The 19,089-nt window shown below is 42.9% G+C and overlaps 1 protein-coding gene across 3 annotated transcripts in view; it reads right to left on the minus strand.

Moving 5' to 3' along the window:
- DYRK4 (dual specificity tyrosine phosphorylation regulated kinase 4) overlaps positions 1–19,089 on the minus strand; it is a 51,653-nt gene that overhangs the window by 23,269 nt on the left and 9,295 nt on the right. Inside the window, exons 4-8 of one of the 3 annotated variants that reach the window (XM_079975139.1) lie at positions 18,210–18,301; positions 16,346–16,483; positions 7,617–7,760; positions 4,117–4,266; positions 1,030–1,150 (exon numbers count right to left, since the gene is read on the minus strand). In XM_079975139.1, coding sequence (XP_079831265.1) covers positions 1,030–1,150; positions 4,117–4,266; positions 7,617–7,760; positions 16,346–16,483; positions 18,210–18,301 — 645 coding nt within the window. Of the gene's footprint in view, positions 1–1,029; positions 1,154–4,116; positions 4,267–7,616; positions 7,761–16,345; positions 16,484–18,209; positions 18,302–19,089 lie in introns of all 3 variants that reach the window. The other 2 variants (XM_079975138.1, XM_079975140.1) reach the window with 2 other exon arrangements.

A 19,089-nucleotide genomic window follows, 5' to 3' on the forward strand; every position in this document is an offset into this window, starting at 1 on the left:
TCAATGTTTAGGGGTATTCCGTTAAAGGAATCTGGCGGTCGTGTATTCTGTCCGATGCCTGCTTGGCAGGAGGCCATGGCACGACCCTCGGTGACAGCAGGGGTGAGCCTATAGTTGGATTAGCATCAACAGGTGATGAACCCCTGGTGAATAAACCCACTTGTTTCGCGATCCAATGCCTAAGCCAATACCTTTTCATTGCTGTAATCAATAAAGTTGTGGCCTTTTCTAGCCCATTAACCTTATATCACGTGTCCCTGTGTCTTCTTTTCACATCGCGGTGGTCGGGTCCTCGAACCACAAATAGAAGGGGAAGAAATGGAGGCAGTGAGAGATTTTACTTTCTTGGGCTCCACGATCACTGCAGATGGTGACAGCAGTCACGAAATTAAAAGACGCCTGCTTCTTGGGAGAAAAGCAATGACAAACCTAGACAGCATCTTAAAAAGCAGAGACATCACCTGGCCAACAAAGGTCCATATAGTTAAAGCTATGGTTTTCCCAGTAGTGATGTATTGAAGTGAGAGCTGGACCATAAAGAAGGCTGATCGCCGAAGAAGTGATGCTTTTGAATTATGGTGCTGGAGGAGACTCTTGAGAGTCCCATGGACTACAAGAAGATCAAACCTCTCCATTCTGAAGGAAATCAGCCCTGAGTGCTCACTGGAAGGACAGATCGTGAAGCTGAGGCTCCAATACTTTGGTCACCTCATGAGAAGAGAAGACTCCCTGGAAAAGACCCTGATGTTGGGAAAGATGGAGGGCGCAAGGAGAAGGGGACGACAGAGGACGAGATGGTTGGATAGTGTTCTCGAAGCTACGAACATGAGTCTGACCAAACTGCGGGAGGCAGTGGAAGACAGGAGTGCCTGGCGTGCTCTGGTCCAGGGGTCACGAAGAGTCGGACACGACTAAACGACTAAACAACAATTTACCCACTCCAAGTCTCATTCAAGCATTTGTCCAAATTTTGTCCTCATCAATTTGTTTCTGTTATATATATAAAAAAATAGCATTCAAAATTTGTACCTGCTGAAGTCAGAGGCAGCTTCAGATTGTGGCCTTTTTCTGTTTCTGTTTTGCTGGACAGAACTATAGCACTGTTTTCACGAGGAGCTGAAGGAAATGATTGGCCTGGGGCTCTGTTTTCCTGCTAAAGAGTAATACAGTGCTGTGTAAAATACTTGCCTTAAGTCCATACATCTCAGCCCCTTTTTCTCAGTCCATCTCTACAGTAAAATAATTTCAAACGAGTAATTCTCGTCTGATTAAAACAACAACAGAGGCCATCTTTAGACAGCTGTAAGAAAGGCAATGAAGAGCCTTCTGCATCCTTAGGCATATAGGCACATATGTATGGACAGGAAGTGGTATTTCTCTGCTGGGGGGGGTCATATTTTCCACACCTTCAGTTTTAAAACGACACACACAAACATGCCTCTAAACCCGAAAAAGATTTCCTCTTTCTCTTCCTGCTACTTCCACTCCTTGCCTCATGCTTCAAGTCTTAAAAATATTTTTTTCAAGCACCTTGAAAGTTTACCCAATTAAAGAAAACATTTTAAAACTTAAAAATAACACCAATTGTTTAAATTTTAACAATTGTTCCAGAGGAAGGTTAAAAGGAACTTTTTTCATGACACAAGAGCAAACCAGTATCTACTGTGTACCATCAGCCACCAGACCTCAGCCCTGCAGGGACGACTGTAAAGTATTGTTCCACTTGATCACGCTTACTATGTATGGGCTGTCAGAGCACAAACCTGTGCTCTAAAAGTGCTGGCTAGTAGACTGTAGGATATGGTAGAAACCCAACTACACCTTCATATCTTGAGACAGCAAAGCATCTCTAGGTATATGCCAGCACTAGGTAAAGAACCCCTGGACAGTTAAGTCCAGTCAAAGGCGACTTTGGGGTTGCGGCACTCATCTTGCTTTCAGGCTGAGGGAGCCGGTGTTTGTCCACAGACAGCTTTCCAGGTCATATGGCCAGCATGAGTAAACTGCTTCTGGCACAACGGGACACCATGACGGAAACCAGAGAGCATGGAAGTGCCATTTGCCTTCCCGCCGCAGCAGTACCTATTTATCTACTTGCACTGGTGTTCTTTCGGCAGGAGCTCGGACAGAGCAACGGGAGCTCACTCCGTCGAGCAGATTTGAACCGCCAACCTTCTGATCAGCAAGCCCAAGAGGCTCAGTGGTTTAGACCACAGCACCACCCATGTCCCAAGTATGCCAGCACTACTCCATTCCGGTGCATCTGCACCACTACGGTGCAGCTCTGCTAGGAGGGTGACCAAAGCAGGAGCAGACTTAGTTGGGAATGGGGAGCAGCGTATACATGCCAAACCCTGTATCTTATTAGGTCCTCTGTCCACCTCTGACACAAGTGCAACACTGAGAATCAGCTTCAGATGCACATTAATCTCCAATGTAGTCCTACGTATTATGAGGCTCACGGCTAATTGTGATTATGGCTAAGAGGTCACTACTTATCCAGAGAACTCCAGTTCCATCCAGCTGGAAGTTTAGTGTAGGGAGGCAGAGGGACCCCCTGATACCAACTATAATGGTGGCATGTGTGTCCCATCTCTCCCACCTGGAGGGCCAGGGCTCGACATTCCTACGCTAGAGGCAAGGGAATTTAGGCCACAACTTTATTGATTACAGAAATGAGTGGTTGCATAGGCTCTGGTTCGACTAGCTCCCTTCACCCTTGCAGGTAGCACTGACCCTTAGCTCTATCATAGGTCAGCCAAAGGCAAACACCTGAGGTGGGTGGAAAGCCTGGGAACGGACTATGTCCACTCCCCAGATGCTCCCCTGGACTCAGGCACGGGCACAACCCTCTCTCAAGGGTTGACCAAACCAAGTTGAGTCCCTGGATTCCTTTAATGGAATACCCTTCACATAGGGATGGAGAGAGTGTTCTCCCATCCCTATCACCTGAGCCAGAGCCTATCCGCAACCTTACAAGTTGTGACGATTTGCTACGTGGCAGGCGAAACCCAAATGGTAACAGCCAATCAGCCAAGTGGGGAAAATTCCTGCCGTGCCCCTGTCCCGACGACAGACAACAGATGATGGCATAGCAAAGTCAAGCGCAACAAGCCCTAAAAAAGTAGGGAGAGGTGGGCGGGTGTTCCGAATGCATGCGCCAAAAGAGGAAGCTCTGGGTCATGTGCATAGGTATATATAGGTCCTTTGGCCCGTTTAGACAGCTCCCCATTGGCCAGATTAAACCCAGCAACGAGGAACCTACCAATCAGGTGTTGTGGCTGTCCAATATACCTACCCACAACCAGGAGGTTGGTCTCCAGGTCTCACCGCAACACGTGCCCTCTTCTAGGGAGGACACACTCTACAGAACACACCCCATGTTTGTCTCAACCACCACATTCTCTTGGGGCCCTCTGTGTGTGTCTGTGCTCTTGTCTTCTGCAAGAGGGCACCACATCCTGGATTTGGAGGCGAGGGTTACTGTATATAAGGCCTGAGCTTTTCTACCAGGTTAGGTAGGGCTCCTTCTACAATCAACATAATCTCCATTTACTAAAGAACTCAGAATTTCCTCCTGCAGTTTTGAAAATCTTAAGAATGCCTGGTAGGTAAAGGTAAAGGTACTCCTGCCCGTACGGGCCAGTCTTGACAGACTCTGGGGTTGTGCGCCCATCTCACTTAAGAGGCCAAGGGCCAGCGCTGTCCGGAGACACTTCCGGGTCACGTGGCCAGCGTGACATCGCTGCTCTGGCCAGAGCCAGAGCCGCACACGGAAACGCCGTTTACCTTCCCGCTGGTAAGCGGTCCCTATTTATCTACTTGCACCCGGAGGTGCTTTCGAACTGCTAGGTTGGCAGGCACTGGGACCGAGCAGCGGGAGCGCACCCCGCCGCAGGGATTCGAACCGCCGACCTTTCGATCGGCAAGCCCTAGGCGCTGAGGCTTTAACCCACAGCGCCACCTGCATCCCTGAATGCCTGGTAAACGTCAACGTTTATTTAAAAAGAATTCTGACACCATGAGATGCACGCATCTACATACACGACATTCCGTAACTTTTCTAACCACAACAATGAAACGTAAAAACGTAGTACGAAGCTCTGTTCGGCTTACCTGATGCAACGCATTGACATTCTGCAAGTTCTTGGTGGTTATTTGCGGAAGGGTGGCATCTTGCTGCTGCGGCTTCACAGCACTTGAAACCAAATTGCTCTTAACTTGGCACTCCAGGTGAGGGAGCACACTTATGCTGCTATTTAATTTCTAATGGGATAAATAAAGTTAGCACAAAAAGAAATTGTTTGGATTTGGTTCCATAAAGTATTTAAAACATTAAAAAATAACTTTTGCGAGGTACAGTGGCGCCTCGCAAGACGAAAAGAATCCATTCAGCGAGTCTCTTCGTCTAGCGGTTTTTTCGTCTTGCGAAGCAAGCCCATTAGCGGCTTAGCGGATTAGCGCTATTAGCGGATAAGCGGATAAGCGGCTTAGAAAAAGGGGGGAAAGGGGGGAAAGTCGGAAAAACCCGCAAGACATTTTCGTCTTGCGAAGCAAGCCCATAGGGAAATTCGTCTTGCGAAGCACCTCCAAAACGGAAAACCCTTTCGTCTAGCGGATTTTCCGTCTTGCGAGGCGTTCGTCTTGCGGGGCACCACTGTATATGTAATCATGAGCAAACAGATTTACACAGCAAATTGATTAACGAGTTTTGCCTGCTACAAGAAGTGAACTAACTGCTTCCCTTTGTGTCCTTTAGTATAGGAAGATCCTGGATCCTGGACAAGCCAGAGGATTTAGAGGAGTGGAGTGTGTTTCTCCCGCCTGGCACTAAACAATAGGGCCACGGGGGTTGTTTAACCGGCCCCTGAGATGCCCCTGAACCGAGCCACCCTCTCTGTGAATCTCCGCACGCTGCACCGGAAATCACGTCTGAACGTGCGCAGACACCGGAAATCGTGTCTGCACAGATGCGTGTGATCCAGCCCAAGGAGGGATCTCCATTGGAGTGAACCAGCCCAGGCGAGGTAAACCTTGCAGACCCCTGCAATAGAATCTAGACCCTTCCCACAGAAGTTAGGAAAATAGACTGAGAGTGTGATAGACCAGTAAGTGATTTCCAGCAGCAACCTGAACTCCACATATGTGGAATCCTATTTGTAATATATTCAGGACAGGAAAGAAAAAAAAGATTTTTTCAGGAAAGGGGAAATGACAAGGAATGGAGGCTAATTTTTTAAACAAAGTCCCACAGTTTCTCGGATATTAATAGCCCAGAGACGGAAAAAAGACCAAGTCCCGACCAGAGAAGAATGGCAGATTAAGTTGACAGATTATGCCAAAATGGCAAAAATGACCGGAAGAATCAGAAACCAGGAATACCAAAATTTTAATAAGAAATGGGAGGAAATTATAATTTATCTTAAAAACCATTGCAAACAGTTAAATTTTTTAGTAGGATTGGAATAATATTTGTAGTTTAATGTTGAATTTTGAATATTTGGAGATGTAAAAGATTTGGATCATTATAAAAGATGCAGGAGAAAATGGTTAACAAAAGGACCCACAAAGGGGAGGAGGGAACTTCAGGAAATGCTTTGGAATCTTGTTTTTATGTTGGTTGTTGATAATTGACTGCAAAACTTTAAACTGAAAAACTAAATAATTTTTTTTAAAAAATTAAACAAAGTTTCCCTCTCAGTTTATTTCAGAGTTGGCAAGTTTGCTTGGCTTTGCTTTATTATATTGTCATGCAGTTTTTCTTTCAAATGAATCGCAAAGCGGTTTACAAACCATACATAACAATAACAGAACAGAACATCACAAACACAGCATAAATCTCACCAAGCAATTAACAAATCATCAGCGAAACAATTACAATCTACAAAATACCATTAACGAAACAACTAAAAAAGATAGCTAAACAGCACAATTGCAGCAAAAGTCATATTACAGGGTGAACAAATTAATACGGCATTTAGAATCAATAAAACAATATTAACAGATTTTACCAAAATAGCAACCCAAAAATAAACTAAGCACCCCCATAACTCATTATCTTTCACTCTGTTCAGTCCATTAAAAGACACAAACGCAGCACAGTAAAACCAACCGGTTGTAATGTAAAGCTGTTTGAAAGTGTGCTATATTATCATTGCCTGGAGATAGATGGAACTTGCCTTTTAGACTTCAGGATAAATAGACCTATATGTTTACTTGGATCGCTTGTCCTGCTTTAATAAACTCATCAAGTATTTCCTCCCTCTTTTTTAAAAAAAAAAAGTGCACCTTTTTCTTTTCTTCAGAAATCATAGTAATAGTAATTTAGGACATGATTTATGAAGAGTTTTAAAAAATGCTAAAACATACATTTCAGAAAAAAACAAAAAACCAGAAATGTTTTTATTAGGCATTTTAACAATAAACATTCTAAACGAAACCAAAAGACTGTTTCTTTATGCAGTTACAGCAGCCAGAATCTTAATAGCGAAACATTGGAAGAATGAATCAACACCAACAAGAGAGGAATGGCAATTAAAATTATGTGAGTACTTGGAACTCGCTAAAATGACGGAGTTAACGAGAAACAAATCGGTAGATAAGGTTGAAAAATAATGGGAATGTTTTAGTAACTATTTGCCAAACACGGTTCCAATAATAACACTTGGCTGTGTCTAGCATAAATTTCACAGATAGAAAAATGTTTTTTTTTCACCCCAAGGTGAGGATAAACAATTAAATACAGATTAAAATAGGACTAAGTTGAATTGAAACCGCAAAGAGTTAGACGGAAGTCAACAAAACAATAAACTGATAAGGGATTCAATCCAACACAAAGGATTTTGTGTACAAAATACCCTAGTATTGGTTTGAATTGGTTGAATATTGCTTATTGATCGATAGGAATTTTTAATTTTAACACTTTTCCGGTTGTTTTTCTTTTCAATGTTATTATAAGTATATATTTATATCTATATACATATCTTAGATTTCTAAACAATTTTACTACGTATATTGTAACATTCATCTTAGTCTAAGAATATCTACTGTAAGATTGACTTATCTTTCTCTTTTTTATGTTTTTCCACTTTTCTTTTGTGAAAATTTTGAAAATTAAAACTTTTTTTAAAAAAGTAATACAGTGGTGCCTCGCAAGACGAAAGGAATCCGTTCCGCGATTCTCTTCGTCTAGCGGTTTTTTCGTTTTGCGAAGCAAGCCCATTGACGGCTTAGTGGCTTAGCGCTATTAGCGGCTTAGCGGCTTTTAGCGGCTTATCAGCTTAGCGGATAAGCAGATAAGCGGCTTAGCGGCTTAGAAAAAGGGGGGGAAGGGGGAAAAAGTCGGGAAAACTCGCAAGACATTTCGTCTTGCGAAGCAAGCCCATAGGGAAATTCGTTTCGTCTAGCGGGTTTTTCGTCTTGCGAGGCATTTGTCTTGCGGGGCACCACTGCAGTAATTTAACTAAATCATAGCAGCTTCTACTTAACACAGAATATACAAGTTAAAATGTACTTCTTTTCCCATACTGTATAACACTGCAACAGCCGTATTATGAACCAACATAGACACATACTGTTTGCAGGAAAGAAGCAAAACAAACTTCCACAAGGGTTACCTTCGGCTGCACTCTGCGGTTCCTCCTCATTGGTAAACAACAGACGTTGAAGACACTGAGATCACAAAAGTTTGGGGCACGTCTTTCACACCCCATAATGACAGAGCTCCATGATTTAGGCCTGTCTCCATTAAAATGTTCACTCTGAAAAGTGAAATCCAACACCACTCTTTTTCTAATCCAAAAATGTCACAGCAAGATGGAATATATGAATAATATTAGTCAAGTGTTCTATTTAAAAAAACACAAAACAAAACAAAACAAAACAAAACAAAACAAAACAAAACATCAATCTTTAGTAGATTGATATTTTAATGTTTCTCTCAGAACATGAGCTCAGTAAACATGAAGGAAATTGTGAATATTAGCATATTCTGTATGCAGGTGTGTCAAGGAAAACTTGGAGAAGTTAACAGGAGCACGTTTGTCAGTGAGAATGGATGAATGAATCTTTATTTGTGTCAGCCATCAGTAAGATGCCAGTGAGATTCATTTCTACAAAAATGTTTCCTGAGAACCAATATGTATAATTTCTTCTCTTATTATTAAAATAAATATTATTCTGTTTCAAAAATAACAAGCACCACAGTCCAACTCGGCCTCTACAGAAAAATTATAGGATTAGAACAGAAACACATATGTGCCTTTTTATAACTTTTGCTGCTTAATTTTTTTTTTTAAGCAGACCTCATTGAAAGCTTCTATGAAACTTTCTCATTTTGCTATTTTAAAAATGTTTATGACATCAGGAACATAAAAAAATTCACATACACCAATGATACTGCTGCAGAACTGGGAAAAAATTTAGGATGAGAAAGCAAAAGACAAAAGAAAATTAAGAAAGTGTTAAAGGGCAAGGATGAGACAAAGATGAAGAGCAACATTATCAGAACATAAAATCAAGTTTGGTTTCAATTTTGTCACGAATATCCCAACCTCCTGAATATTTCAATGAATTTCCACAGCTATTTATTCAGTTATTTTAAAGCTGAACTGTTTTGCAGGGGCACTGTCACAAACTGGCTGGATGTAGAGTGGTAGAAGGAACTAGAATTTAGGAATTTAGGAACTAGAATTTAGGAACTAGAATTTAGGAACTAGAATTTAGGATGAGAAAGCAAAAGACAAAAGAAAATTAAGAAAGTGTTAAAGGGCAAGGATGAGACAAAGATGAAGAGCAACATTATCAGAACATAAAATCAAGTTTGGTTTCAATTTTGTCACGAATATCCCAACCTCCTGAATATTTCAATGAATTTCCACAGCTATTTATTCAGTTATTTTAAAGCTGAACTGTTTTGCGGGGGCACTGTCACAAACTGGCTGGATGTAGAGTGGTAGAAGGAACTAGAATTTAGGAATTTAGGAACTAGAATTTAGGAACTAGAATTTAGGAACTAGAATTTAGGATGAGAAAGCAAAAGACAAAAGAAAATTAAGAAAGTGTTAAAGGGCAAGGATGAGACAAAGATGAAGAGCAACATTATCAGAACATAAAATCAATGTTGGTTTCAATTTTGTCACGAATATCCCAACCTCCTGAATATTTCAATGAATTTCCACAGCTATTCAGTTATTTTAAAGCTGAACTGTTTTACAGGGGCACTGTCACGAATTGGCTGGATGTAGAGTGATAGAAGGAACTAGCTGGGGAACCCCCAATAAAAGAAGGCTCAGAGTCAGGGGGTTGGTGGTGGGATGGCAATGGGAAGTCAGAAGGAGAAGAGGGAGGAGGTGGTGTCAGAAGCTGAAGATGTAACAGGGTTTAGTGAGCAGGGAGAGTCTTCTTCTTTGGTGATCACTCATAGCCAAGTAAGATTGTCTACCATAAACACGGTTTTAACAATGAGTTTGTAAGTGATTGTGAAGGCCAGTTCTGGATCCACACGTCCTTCCACAGTGGGGACATTGGTTTCCGGGCAGGAGTTGATCATGGTGTGGATTTGCCAAGCGTACCTTCCTCTTAGAATGTTTCTCCCTTGCGTCCTGAGTTTGAGTGTCTTCAAAGCCCATGATAATTTTGGAAAAGGCTGTTCTCCAACTGGAGCGCTTGCAGGTCAGTGTTTCCCAGTTGTCAGTGTTTATACTACATTTTTAAAGATTTGCCTTGAAACAGTCTTTAAACCTCTTTTGTTGACCACCAGCATTACGCTTTCCATTTTTAAGTTCGGAATAGAGTAGTTGCTTTGGAAGACAATAATCAGGCATCCGCACAACATGACCATTCCAACGAAGTTGATGTTGAAGAATCATTGCTTTGACACTGGTGATCTTTGCTTCTTCCAGTACACTGGCATTAGTTCGCCTATCTTCCCAAGTGATGTGAAAAAATTATTGGAGACACCGTTGATGGAAACTTTTGAGTTGAAGATGACGTTTATAAGTGGTCCATGTTTCACAAACATACAGTAAGGTTGGTAGTACAATAGCTTTGTAAACAAGCATTTTGGTTTCCCTGAGAATGTCCCAGTCCTCAAACACTCTGCACTTGAACCGGGAGAACTTTCAGAGCTCAGGAATTGCTGGCTTTCAACATCAGTGTCGGCCCTTGTGGAAAGATAACTGCCCAGGTAGGAGAAGTGATTGACATTTTCCAACATCACAGAGAGCAGTCCAGAATCAGAGGCAAAAGTAGAGGAGGGCTAAAAGGCAGAGATAATGCAGGCTGATGAGGAAGCCAGGTTGTCTCCCCCTCCTGCTGTGAACAGCTTCACACACACACACACACACACACAGAGTCTCCCAGGACCAGAAGAGATATGAAGAAGACAGACAAGGTGACAAAGTCTCAGATTGCTTAGGAAGGACCTGGGGAAGAAGGAGACTTCAGGAACTGTGGCAAAATTCAGATTTGTCAAACAAGCCTGAGTATTTGCCACACAGCACCATGCAATTAAAAATAGAAATTTACACCTCAGACAAAAGCAGCCATCCCAAAAATTCTAATGTAAGGTTTGAAGATTAGAGTTCTGAGGTCCCATGTGGAATATCAATTTGCAGAGACACTTTAGATTAATAATAATAATTTTATTATTTTTATGCTGCCCATCTGACTGGGTCTCCCCAGCCACTCCAAATATTAAAAACACAATAAAACACCAAACATTAAAAACTTACATTGACATTTCCTTGATGTCCGATGGGAGGGCATTTCCACAGGATGGGCCCCACTACTGAGAAGGCGCTCTGCCTGGTTTCATCTTATTATTTAGGCTTCATATTTTAACCACATATTTTAAAAATATTTAGCATGCGCTTTACGAAAAGGCACCTACACAGAAAAGGGACAACAGGGCAGTCTGGTCTTGAAAGTCAAGGGGGAAGTACTGAAGAGATCTGGTGTGAAACTAGGGGAGCTTTAAGACAGAGATTGTAAGTGGGTCCTGGGATAGGAAGAAGTGACCATCTGTCTGTCTCAGGAATGACACATAATTTACAAAGGAGAGGTATAATTTGCCGCATGTGTTCTTCTGCTCTGCAGGTATTTTCCATTAGTTGCTTGTGCTGCTATGCTTAAATAAAGTGATTTGTGAACTTCTAGAACAAGAAGGTGTGGTTGCTCCCAGTTTGATTGTGGCTGCTCTGATAGCTTTCCGAAGGGCAATGGTGTCCACTCTGCAAAAAACATCTTCTGCGCTACGGTAATGTTGACCAGTTCCTAGGCAGCTTATCATTGAGAAGCGCCTTTGATGTGACAGTCACCACTGGTGTGTTGACTTTGGGAACAGCTGGAAGATATGTCCTTAGGTAGATGGTGGAACTTACTGCAGAAGACATGAGTAGCTTTTTGAAAGTTTATGCCATCCTTTGCATAGCAGCTTGTGGAAGCATATCAGAAACAGAGGTGTTGTGGAAGGAGGTGCTGCTGAATAAAGTAGATACTATCTTTGCAGGCTGGATGCTGACTGTGTAGCTTCTTACTTTGCCAGCCAGATTAATCCAGCCAGATATTTTCCACTACCCAGCAAGAAGCCTGGGAAGGTCTGCCCCCGAGTAGTTCTTCCATGACCTGCTACTCCCCTGAACGCTCCTCTTCCTTTCTGGGATCCAAGCACAGCTGGAACTGAGGAAAAGTTAGAAAGGTGTTGGATCTTCCCCAGGTTTTTCCTTTTTCCTGAGCATGTTCATCAGGATCCCTGCCTTATGAGGACGATTTTGTGGGTTTTCAGGGTTCCTCTGTTTTCTGGGCAAGTTAAAAGGTACACGGGACAGTTCTGTTGGATAATGCAAGCTCTGTGCTCACAGCATGGTCCAGAGGCCTGGAAGTTCTTTGGTTTACTGCTGGTTGTCTCATGATGGTGTCTGTTTCCGGAACCTGATTTAGAAAGGCTACAAGATTGCTAAGTTCTTTTTTTTTAATTTTTATTGATTTTAATATATAAATTATAAAATGTACCACAAAACTTATCACTTATACAATCTTTTTAGACTTCCATCAGCACCTCTGATGATCCAATGTTTTAACCACTTCTTATGCATTTCTTAACTTTATATTGCCTTTACATCTCTTAACAAATCATCTTTCCCCTTCTCCATTTTTGCAATACTTCCAATAATACTCCTCACAAAACTTACAAACGTCGTCTTATCTTCACAAATACTTTTCAAATAGTCCGTAAATTTACTCCAGTCTTCCGTGAATTTCTGGTCCCGCCGGTTTCGAATCCTTCCTGTTAGTTTATCTAGCTCTGCATAGTCCATTAACTTCATCCTCCATTCTTCAATCATCGGTAATTCTTCTTGCTTCCATTTTTGGGCCAATAATATTATTGCTGCTGTTATTGCATATAAAAAGAGCTTACATTCCTTTCTATTTATATCACTCCCCACAATGCCCAGTAAAAATGCTTCTGGTTTCTTTATGAATGTATATTTCAACATTTTTTTCATCTCATTATATATCATCTCCCAGAAGCATTTCACCACAAGATTGCTGAGTTCTAACCGCCTGTTCTGTGCCTACAGGGTGAGCAGTTTTCGGGCAACTCCTGCTCCCACTCCTAGAACAGCCTTCTGTTAGGGGATTTAACTCATATTCCCTTTGTTTTGTCTTCAGGTGTAGTATTTGTTTGAGCTGATATGAGGGAAGCACTTGTCCATTGGCAGCTTCCAGCCCTCACGTTCTTTTAGTCACTCTGCTGGTCTCGGTTGAGAGGGCCAACTGTGACATGGGGTGGCTGGAGGTAGATGTTGGAGGTGAGCCCGTTTGGAGCTTGTCTCTGGCAAAGAAGGCATGAAGTCCTTTGGGGAGCAAGGGAGAAAGCCCTTCCACATCCAGTTTTATTTCATAAGATTGTTCTCCCGATCCCAGGCAAATGGCCTTTCTCCCATGCTAGTTGTCCTCCTACAATGGAAGGGAAAGCTACCTCTGAAATCAAACTTCTACATCCAAAAAATCAAAGTTAGAAACAGAACTGTTAGAACCCAGCTCTAAGATACTTTCAAGAATGTATAACTTGCTGTTAAAATGGAATACACAGGATGAAACGGTTAAATCAGCCATGATAAAATGGGCACAGGACATAGGGTATAACATCATGTTTGCTGACTGGGAAAAGTTATGGACCACAGGTTTGAGATTTACGGCATGTAATGCCTTGAGAGAAAACATTATGAAAATGATATATAGGTGGTACATGACTCCAGTCAAGCTTGCAAAGATATACCATGTGTTTGATAATAAATGTTGGAAGTGTAAAGAAGCTGAAGGAACATTCTTTCACCTCTGGTGGACTTGCCCTAGAGTGAAGGTTTTCTGGGAAATGATTTATAATGAACTGAAAAAGGTATTTAAGTATACCTTCCTTAAGAAACCAGAGGCCTTTCTCTTAGGCATTGTTGATCAGAGCGTGCAAAAGAAGGATCGAATCTTTTTTATGTATGCTACAACAGCAGCAAGGATACTCATCGCTAAAAGCTGGAAAACTCAAGAATTACCCACACTGGAAGAATGGCAGATGCAACTGATAGACTATATGGAATTGGCGGAGATGACTGGCAGAATCCGAGACCTGGGAGAAGAACTGGTGGAGGAAGATTGGAAGAAATTTAAGGACTATCTACAAAAACATTGTAAATTGTATGAATGTTAAGAAAGATGTAAGATTAGCAAAAACATGGCTTCAACAAACTAGGTATAAAGAATACAAATTTAAATTCAATTGGAAGACGAAAAGATAAATTTTGGATAAGTAACATTTTATGATTAAGTTTCAATAAGAGTATGTTAAATCCCAAAATTTGAGATATTAATATTGGAAAATTATATTATATGAATTAAACCAAGTTAATAATTTGCTGGCAAAATTTATGAGTTTAGAAGGCAGGAACAAGGGTTGTGAGGAAGTCCAAAGATGAATATGAAATGTGGATATTGGAAAAGATTGTGTTATTATCTATGTATTTTATTGTTAAACTAAAATTTAATAAATATTATATATAAAAAAAAATGAAATCAAACTTCTACATCCAGCTTTTGAAAACTGCTTGTGGAAAACGTAGAAAAGGAACAAGAAAAGTGGTTTGAGGCTATGTTGAGTAGACTGTTCTGTGGAAGCAGGCAGAAATTCTATGTCAGTCAGAGCATAATGGAACTCCACTGCGTTGGGGCACCCTGCCTCTTTAACCATGCAGTCTAGATTGGAATATAGAATTTGTGCAAATGCTTTGTTTTTCAAGAGATAGAAAATAAAACAAATCCAAATTCCGCTATATAAACTGAAAGTGAATTCTGCTTCCATCTCTACGGTCTAAGACCAATTACAGTCCTAGCCATGTTCTTCATAATGGCAGAGATGTGGTGGGAACCCAAAGGGGAAGGATGGTTCAGGTATGGAGCACTTCTGCACTCAAGGAAAGGTTAAAGTTTATTATGGTTGCATAGCCAAGGACACGTCCACAAGTCGGATGTGAATATGAACATAGATTGCTGTTTCTGCACTTTTATCTGCCCTGGTTCACACATAAGCACTTTCCATTTTATGCCTCCAAGATTTATCTAATTGTTTCCGATCCACACTAGTGGATGGTACTTGATGTGGAGCTTTTGTGCTGTATGTTTTTTCTTTCCCTCAGTTAGTGCTTCCCCATCCTCAATGAATTCTGGAAGAAGAGTTTGGATTTGATATCCCACTTTATCACTACCCAAAGGAGTCTCAAAGCAGCTAACATTCTCCTTTCCCTTCTTCCCCCACAACAAACACTCTGTGAGGTGAGTGAGGCTGAGGGACTTCAGAGAAGTGTGACTGGCCCAAGGTCACCCAGCAGCTGCAGGTGGAGCAGCGGGGAATCGAACCCAGTTCGCCAGATTACGAGTCCACCGCTCTTAACCACTACACCACACTGGCTCTGGAAGCTTGAGGCCCCTTGTTGGCATGCACAGATATTTATTTATCTCTGCATATGCTCCTTGTTTTTTCTCTCTAAAGTCTAAAAAAAAATGTACAAAGTAAAGTTTAAAAAATGGTCATTTTTAAACAGCAAGTTGAAAATAAAATGTGCATGTGTGTGTCAGAGAGCAAAGAATAGCCAGGCGTCAAGATATGAGCGGCACTGATTCACTCACAAAGGAGAGAGCAGAGAACCGATTGGGTGGAGGCAATCCAGGTGGATGTTTTCAGAAGTTCCCTCCTTCCCAAAGTTTTCCCATTCTTACAGCTGTTTATTCCTAAGTACATTCCATTGAAGCGAAGCTTTACTATTTTGATGCAAGGGCTGCCTTTTCCATTGCAGCCTAATCTTCTCCAGCCGGCTGTTGACCTTGAAAGCTGTTGGGGGCATGGTGACAAACAGCAAACACCACCAGAACCCACCTACCCAATTTTATGTTGAATTACCGTATTTTTCGCCCTATAGGACGCACTTTTTCCCCTCCAAAAATGAAGGGGAAATGTGTGTGCATCCTATGGGGCGAATGCAGGCTTTCGCTGAAGCCTGGAGAGCAGGAGGGGAGAGCGCACCGACCCCTCTTGCTCTCCAGGCTTCAGGAGAGCCCCACCGCCAGCCCCACAAGCTCGGGAGACAGCGAGGAGGCGGAACGCCACCATCCCGCTGTCCCCCGACTTTGTTAGAAGCCTGCTCCTCCCCGTCACCAGCCCCGCAAACTCGGGGGACAGCGGGAGAGGCGCAGCGTGCCTTTCCCGCTGTCTCCCGACCTGGTTTGGAGGCTGGCGGAGGGCTTCCCCCTCCCCCAGCCCCACAAGCTCCCAGAGCGATGGGTCCCATTCTGGGGGCTGGGGGAGGGGGAAGCTCGGGCTTCCCCTGCCCCAGCCCCGCGCCTGGGGGGGGGAATAATTTTTTTCCTTTATTCCCCCCCCCAAAAAAATCTAGGTGCGTCCTATGGGCCGGTGCGTCCTATAGGGTGAAAAATACGGTAACTTTGCTTAACAAATTTTGCTTGGGTCTAGTTTACTGTGGGAAAAGTGGGGGCTGCCAGTCGAATGAGGAGGATGCCATGTGGACAATACCAAAAATATTGAGACACAAGCAACTGAAAATCTGTGAAGAAGCAATCTACCTTAAAACACAGTGAACTAGGGTCTCTTCATACACACATTCCCACCCACCTCTGGAGTGAGATCAACTTCCTCAAGATGCAATCCCATGCTCCTGAGGAAAACACCAGCAGCTCTATTGCAGGACCAATCAAACCCAGGTTCCCCCTCCACTGCAATCTGATCAACAGGTAGAGAGTGAAGTGCTAAAAATAAATTAAACCCTATGTATCTCACCTGTGGATGCCGGTCTTTATGATTTGTCAGCCCTAAGTTTCCTTTCTTGAATTTGTGTGTCAGGGATGTGTTTTCTTGGGGAATTAAATGAGGTACCTCCCGTTGTCTTTGGATCACGGCTTTGGGATCAGGTAGAGTCTGTAACAGCAAACCAAGAAATTATGAGCAGCTTCCCATGGTGCACATTCTAAACCCTGAAAAGGTAACTTTGAACATTTCCCGGTCAGATGCTTTTGAATTATGGTGCTGGAGGAGACTCTTGAGAGTCCCATGGACTGCAAGAAGATCAAATGCATCCATTCTTAAGGAAATCAGCCCTGAGTGCTCACTGGAAGGACAAATCGTGAAGCTGAGGCTCCAATACTTTGGCCACCTCATGAGAAGAGAAGACTCCCTGGAAAAGACCCTGATGTTGGGAAAGATGGAGGGCACAAGGAGTAGGGGACGACAGAGGACGAGATGGTTGGACAGTGTTCTCGAAGCTACCAGCATGAGTTTGACCAAACTGCGGGTTGGCAGTGGAAGACAGGAGTGCCTGGCATGCTCTGGTCCAGGGGGTCACCAAGAGTCGGACACGACTAAACGACTAAACAACAACAATAAGACATAAACAAGCCTTGGGGAAATGTGCCCATTTCAACAGTGGGAGAGAGAGTACGTGAGCGACAAAGAGGGAGGGAAGGAGGGAGACAGGGCAGGTGAATGGGTTTGGTAGTTAATCTTCCCTGCCTCACACACGTCTTATTAATTGTAGTATTCCCTCCTGCCAAGCGGCAGAACCGTGGGGAGTAGGAGAGAAGATGTGGCTGAGCCTGTTTTCCCCTGCTGCTCAGCTCTAAGGAGGGAAATGAATACAGGTGACCCTTGTTTTGTGGGGAACGGGGGTGGGTCCTGTTCTGGACCCATGTTCACATCAGCAGAAGAGCACGTAAACCCAACCCACCCCACCCCTTTGGCATGATGGGGGCGTGTGGTCGATCACACATCATTCAGACAGTCCTAAAACAGGAGCTACCTGTACAGGAGTATAGGAGGAGGGCTTTTCATTGGCCAAAGGAAGGGAGCATAACTGCAGGTATTCTTATCTCTTTCTCCAGCCATGATTCCCCCCCCCCAGCATTCTTAGCTGTTTGACCACTCAGGGGTCAGCAAACTATTCAGCAGGGGGGCGGTCCACTGTCCCTCAGACCTTGTGGGGGGGCCAGACTATATTGGGGGGGGAATGAATGAATTCCTATGCCCCACAAATAACTCAGAGATGCATTTTAGATAAAAGGACACATTCTACTCCTGTAAAAACACCAGGCAGGCCCCACAAATAACCCAGAGATGCATTTTAAATAAAAGGACACATTCTACTCATGTAAAAACATGCTAATTCCTGGGCTGTCCGCGGGCCAAATTTAGAAGGCGATTGGCTGGATCCGCCCCCCGGGCCTTAGTGTGCCTACCCATGGCTTAGTTCTATGAATAAATAGGTGGCAGTGATACAGACCCCTGAACCCCCAATCTATTCATATACACACCCTCACACGTCACCCCCACCTTTCTGTTCATACAACTGAACACACTACTAATCCATTCACTGGGTGTGATGCGTTTGAAAAGGAAGATATTGTCATGATTATTAATACACACATTTTCACCCTATGGGACTCAAGGAGGCTTACAGATAAAAAACTAGAGCCACTAAAAATACAGAGAAATCAGTCATTCAAAATCAACATTCACACACAAATGTATTTCAACTTGCCTTGAAATTTGCATTATTTGTAGCTATGAAGATGTGCAATTTACAGTTTAGCAAATGAATTGTTTATGTATGCAATGGATCATTATAAATAATTATAAATTGACTGCTTACCAAAGGTAATTGGGCATAAGCTGCTTCAGTTGATGCTAGATCTATCTTTGTTTTGCTTCCTGTGTGGCATATGTCTCCCTTAGGAGTCTTCCCTATTTAGAAAAATATAGGTTAGGAGTATTTCTACACAGGAGGCATATCCAACTTTTACTGGGCCTGTCACTTAAAGATAAAACTCACTGTGTTCAATGAAACTTACTCCTAGGCAAGTATTCACAGGTTTGCAGACCATTGTTCTAACTGCCAAAGCATTCCTTAAGCAGGAAGAGTCAAAACTTTGCAATCTTGAGAGATTTTATTCTCCAGATAGTGACCCAGGGGCCAGATGTGTATTGTTGTGAGTTTGGGGGGGGGGATCCAGGGAGCGAGTGACCCAGGAGCTCAGCTGCAAGGCATCTAGATGGCAGGTTATCCCACACTAGGAACTTAGGTAAAGGCAAGCCCTAGGCTCTGTGGTTTAGACCACAGCGCCACCCGCATTCCATACTAGGTGTTAAGTTGTGGGTGAACATATCAGACGACACAGCGATTCTTCAACAGCTCTTGTTTATTCACAGGCCAGAACGGAACTGAACTGAAGGGTTCAGCCAGCCTGCTTATACAGAGCTCCACTACAACGCAACTGTAACACTTTCTGTAACTATCCAATCACTGAACGTCATTTTCAATCCCTTATTTGCATATGTGGACCTGAGTGAAAACTATCTACAGTATCCCCCTGCTGGCTCATCTATCTACAGCTGGCTCAGGGTGAGAACTTCAGTACCTAACACTAGGAACTTAGGTTGGGTTTTTAAAAAATAAATAAATAAAGATGGGAATCTATGCATTATGGTTTATGGTGGGGGGGGGGCAACTGCAGGTGAGACAGGCACCCATG

The sequence above is a fragment of the Podarcis cretensis genome (assembly GCF_951804945.1).
Source record: "Podarcis cretensis genome assembly, chromosome: 5".
NCBI classification, from domain to species: Eukaryota; Metazoa; Chordata; class Lepidosauria; order Squamata; family Lacertidae; genus Podarcis; species Podarcis cretensis.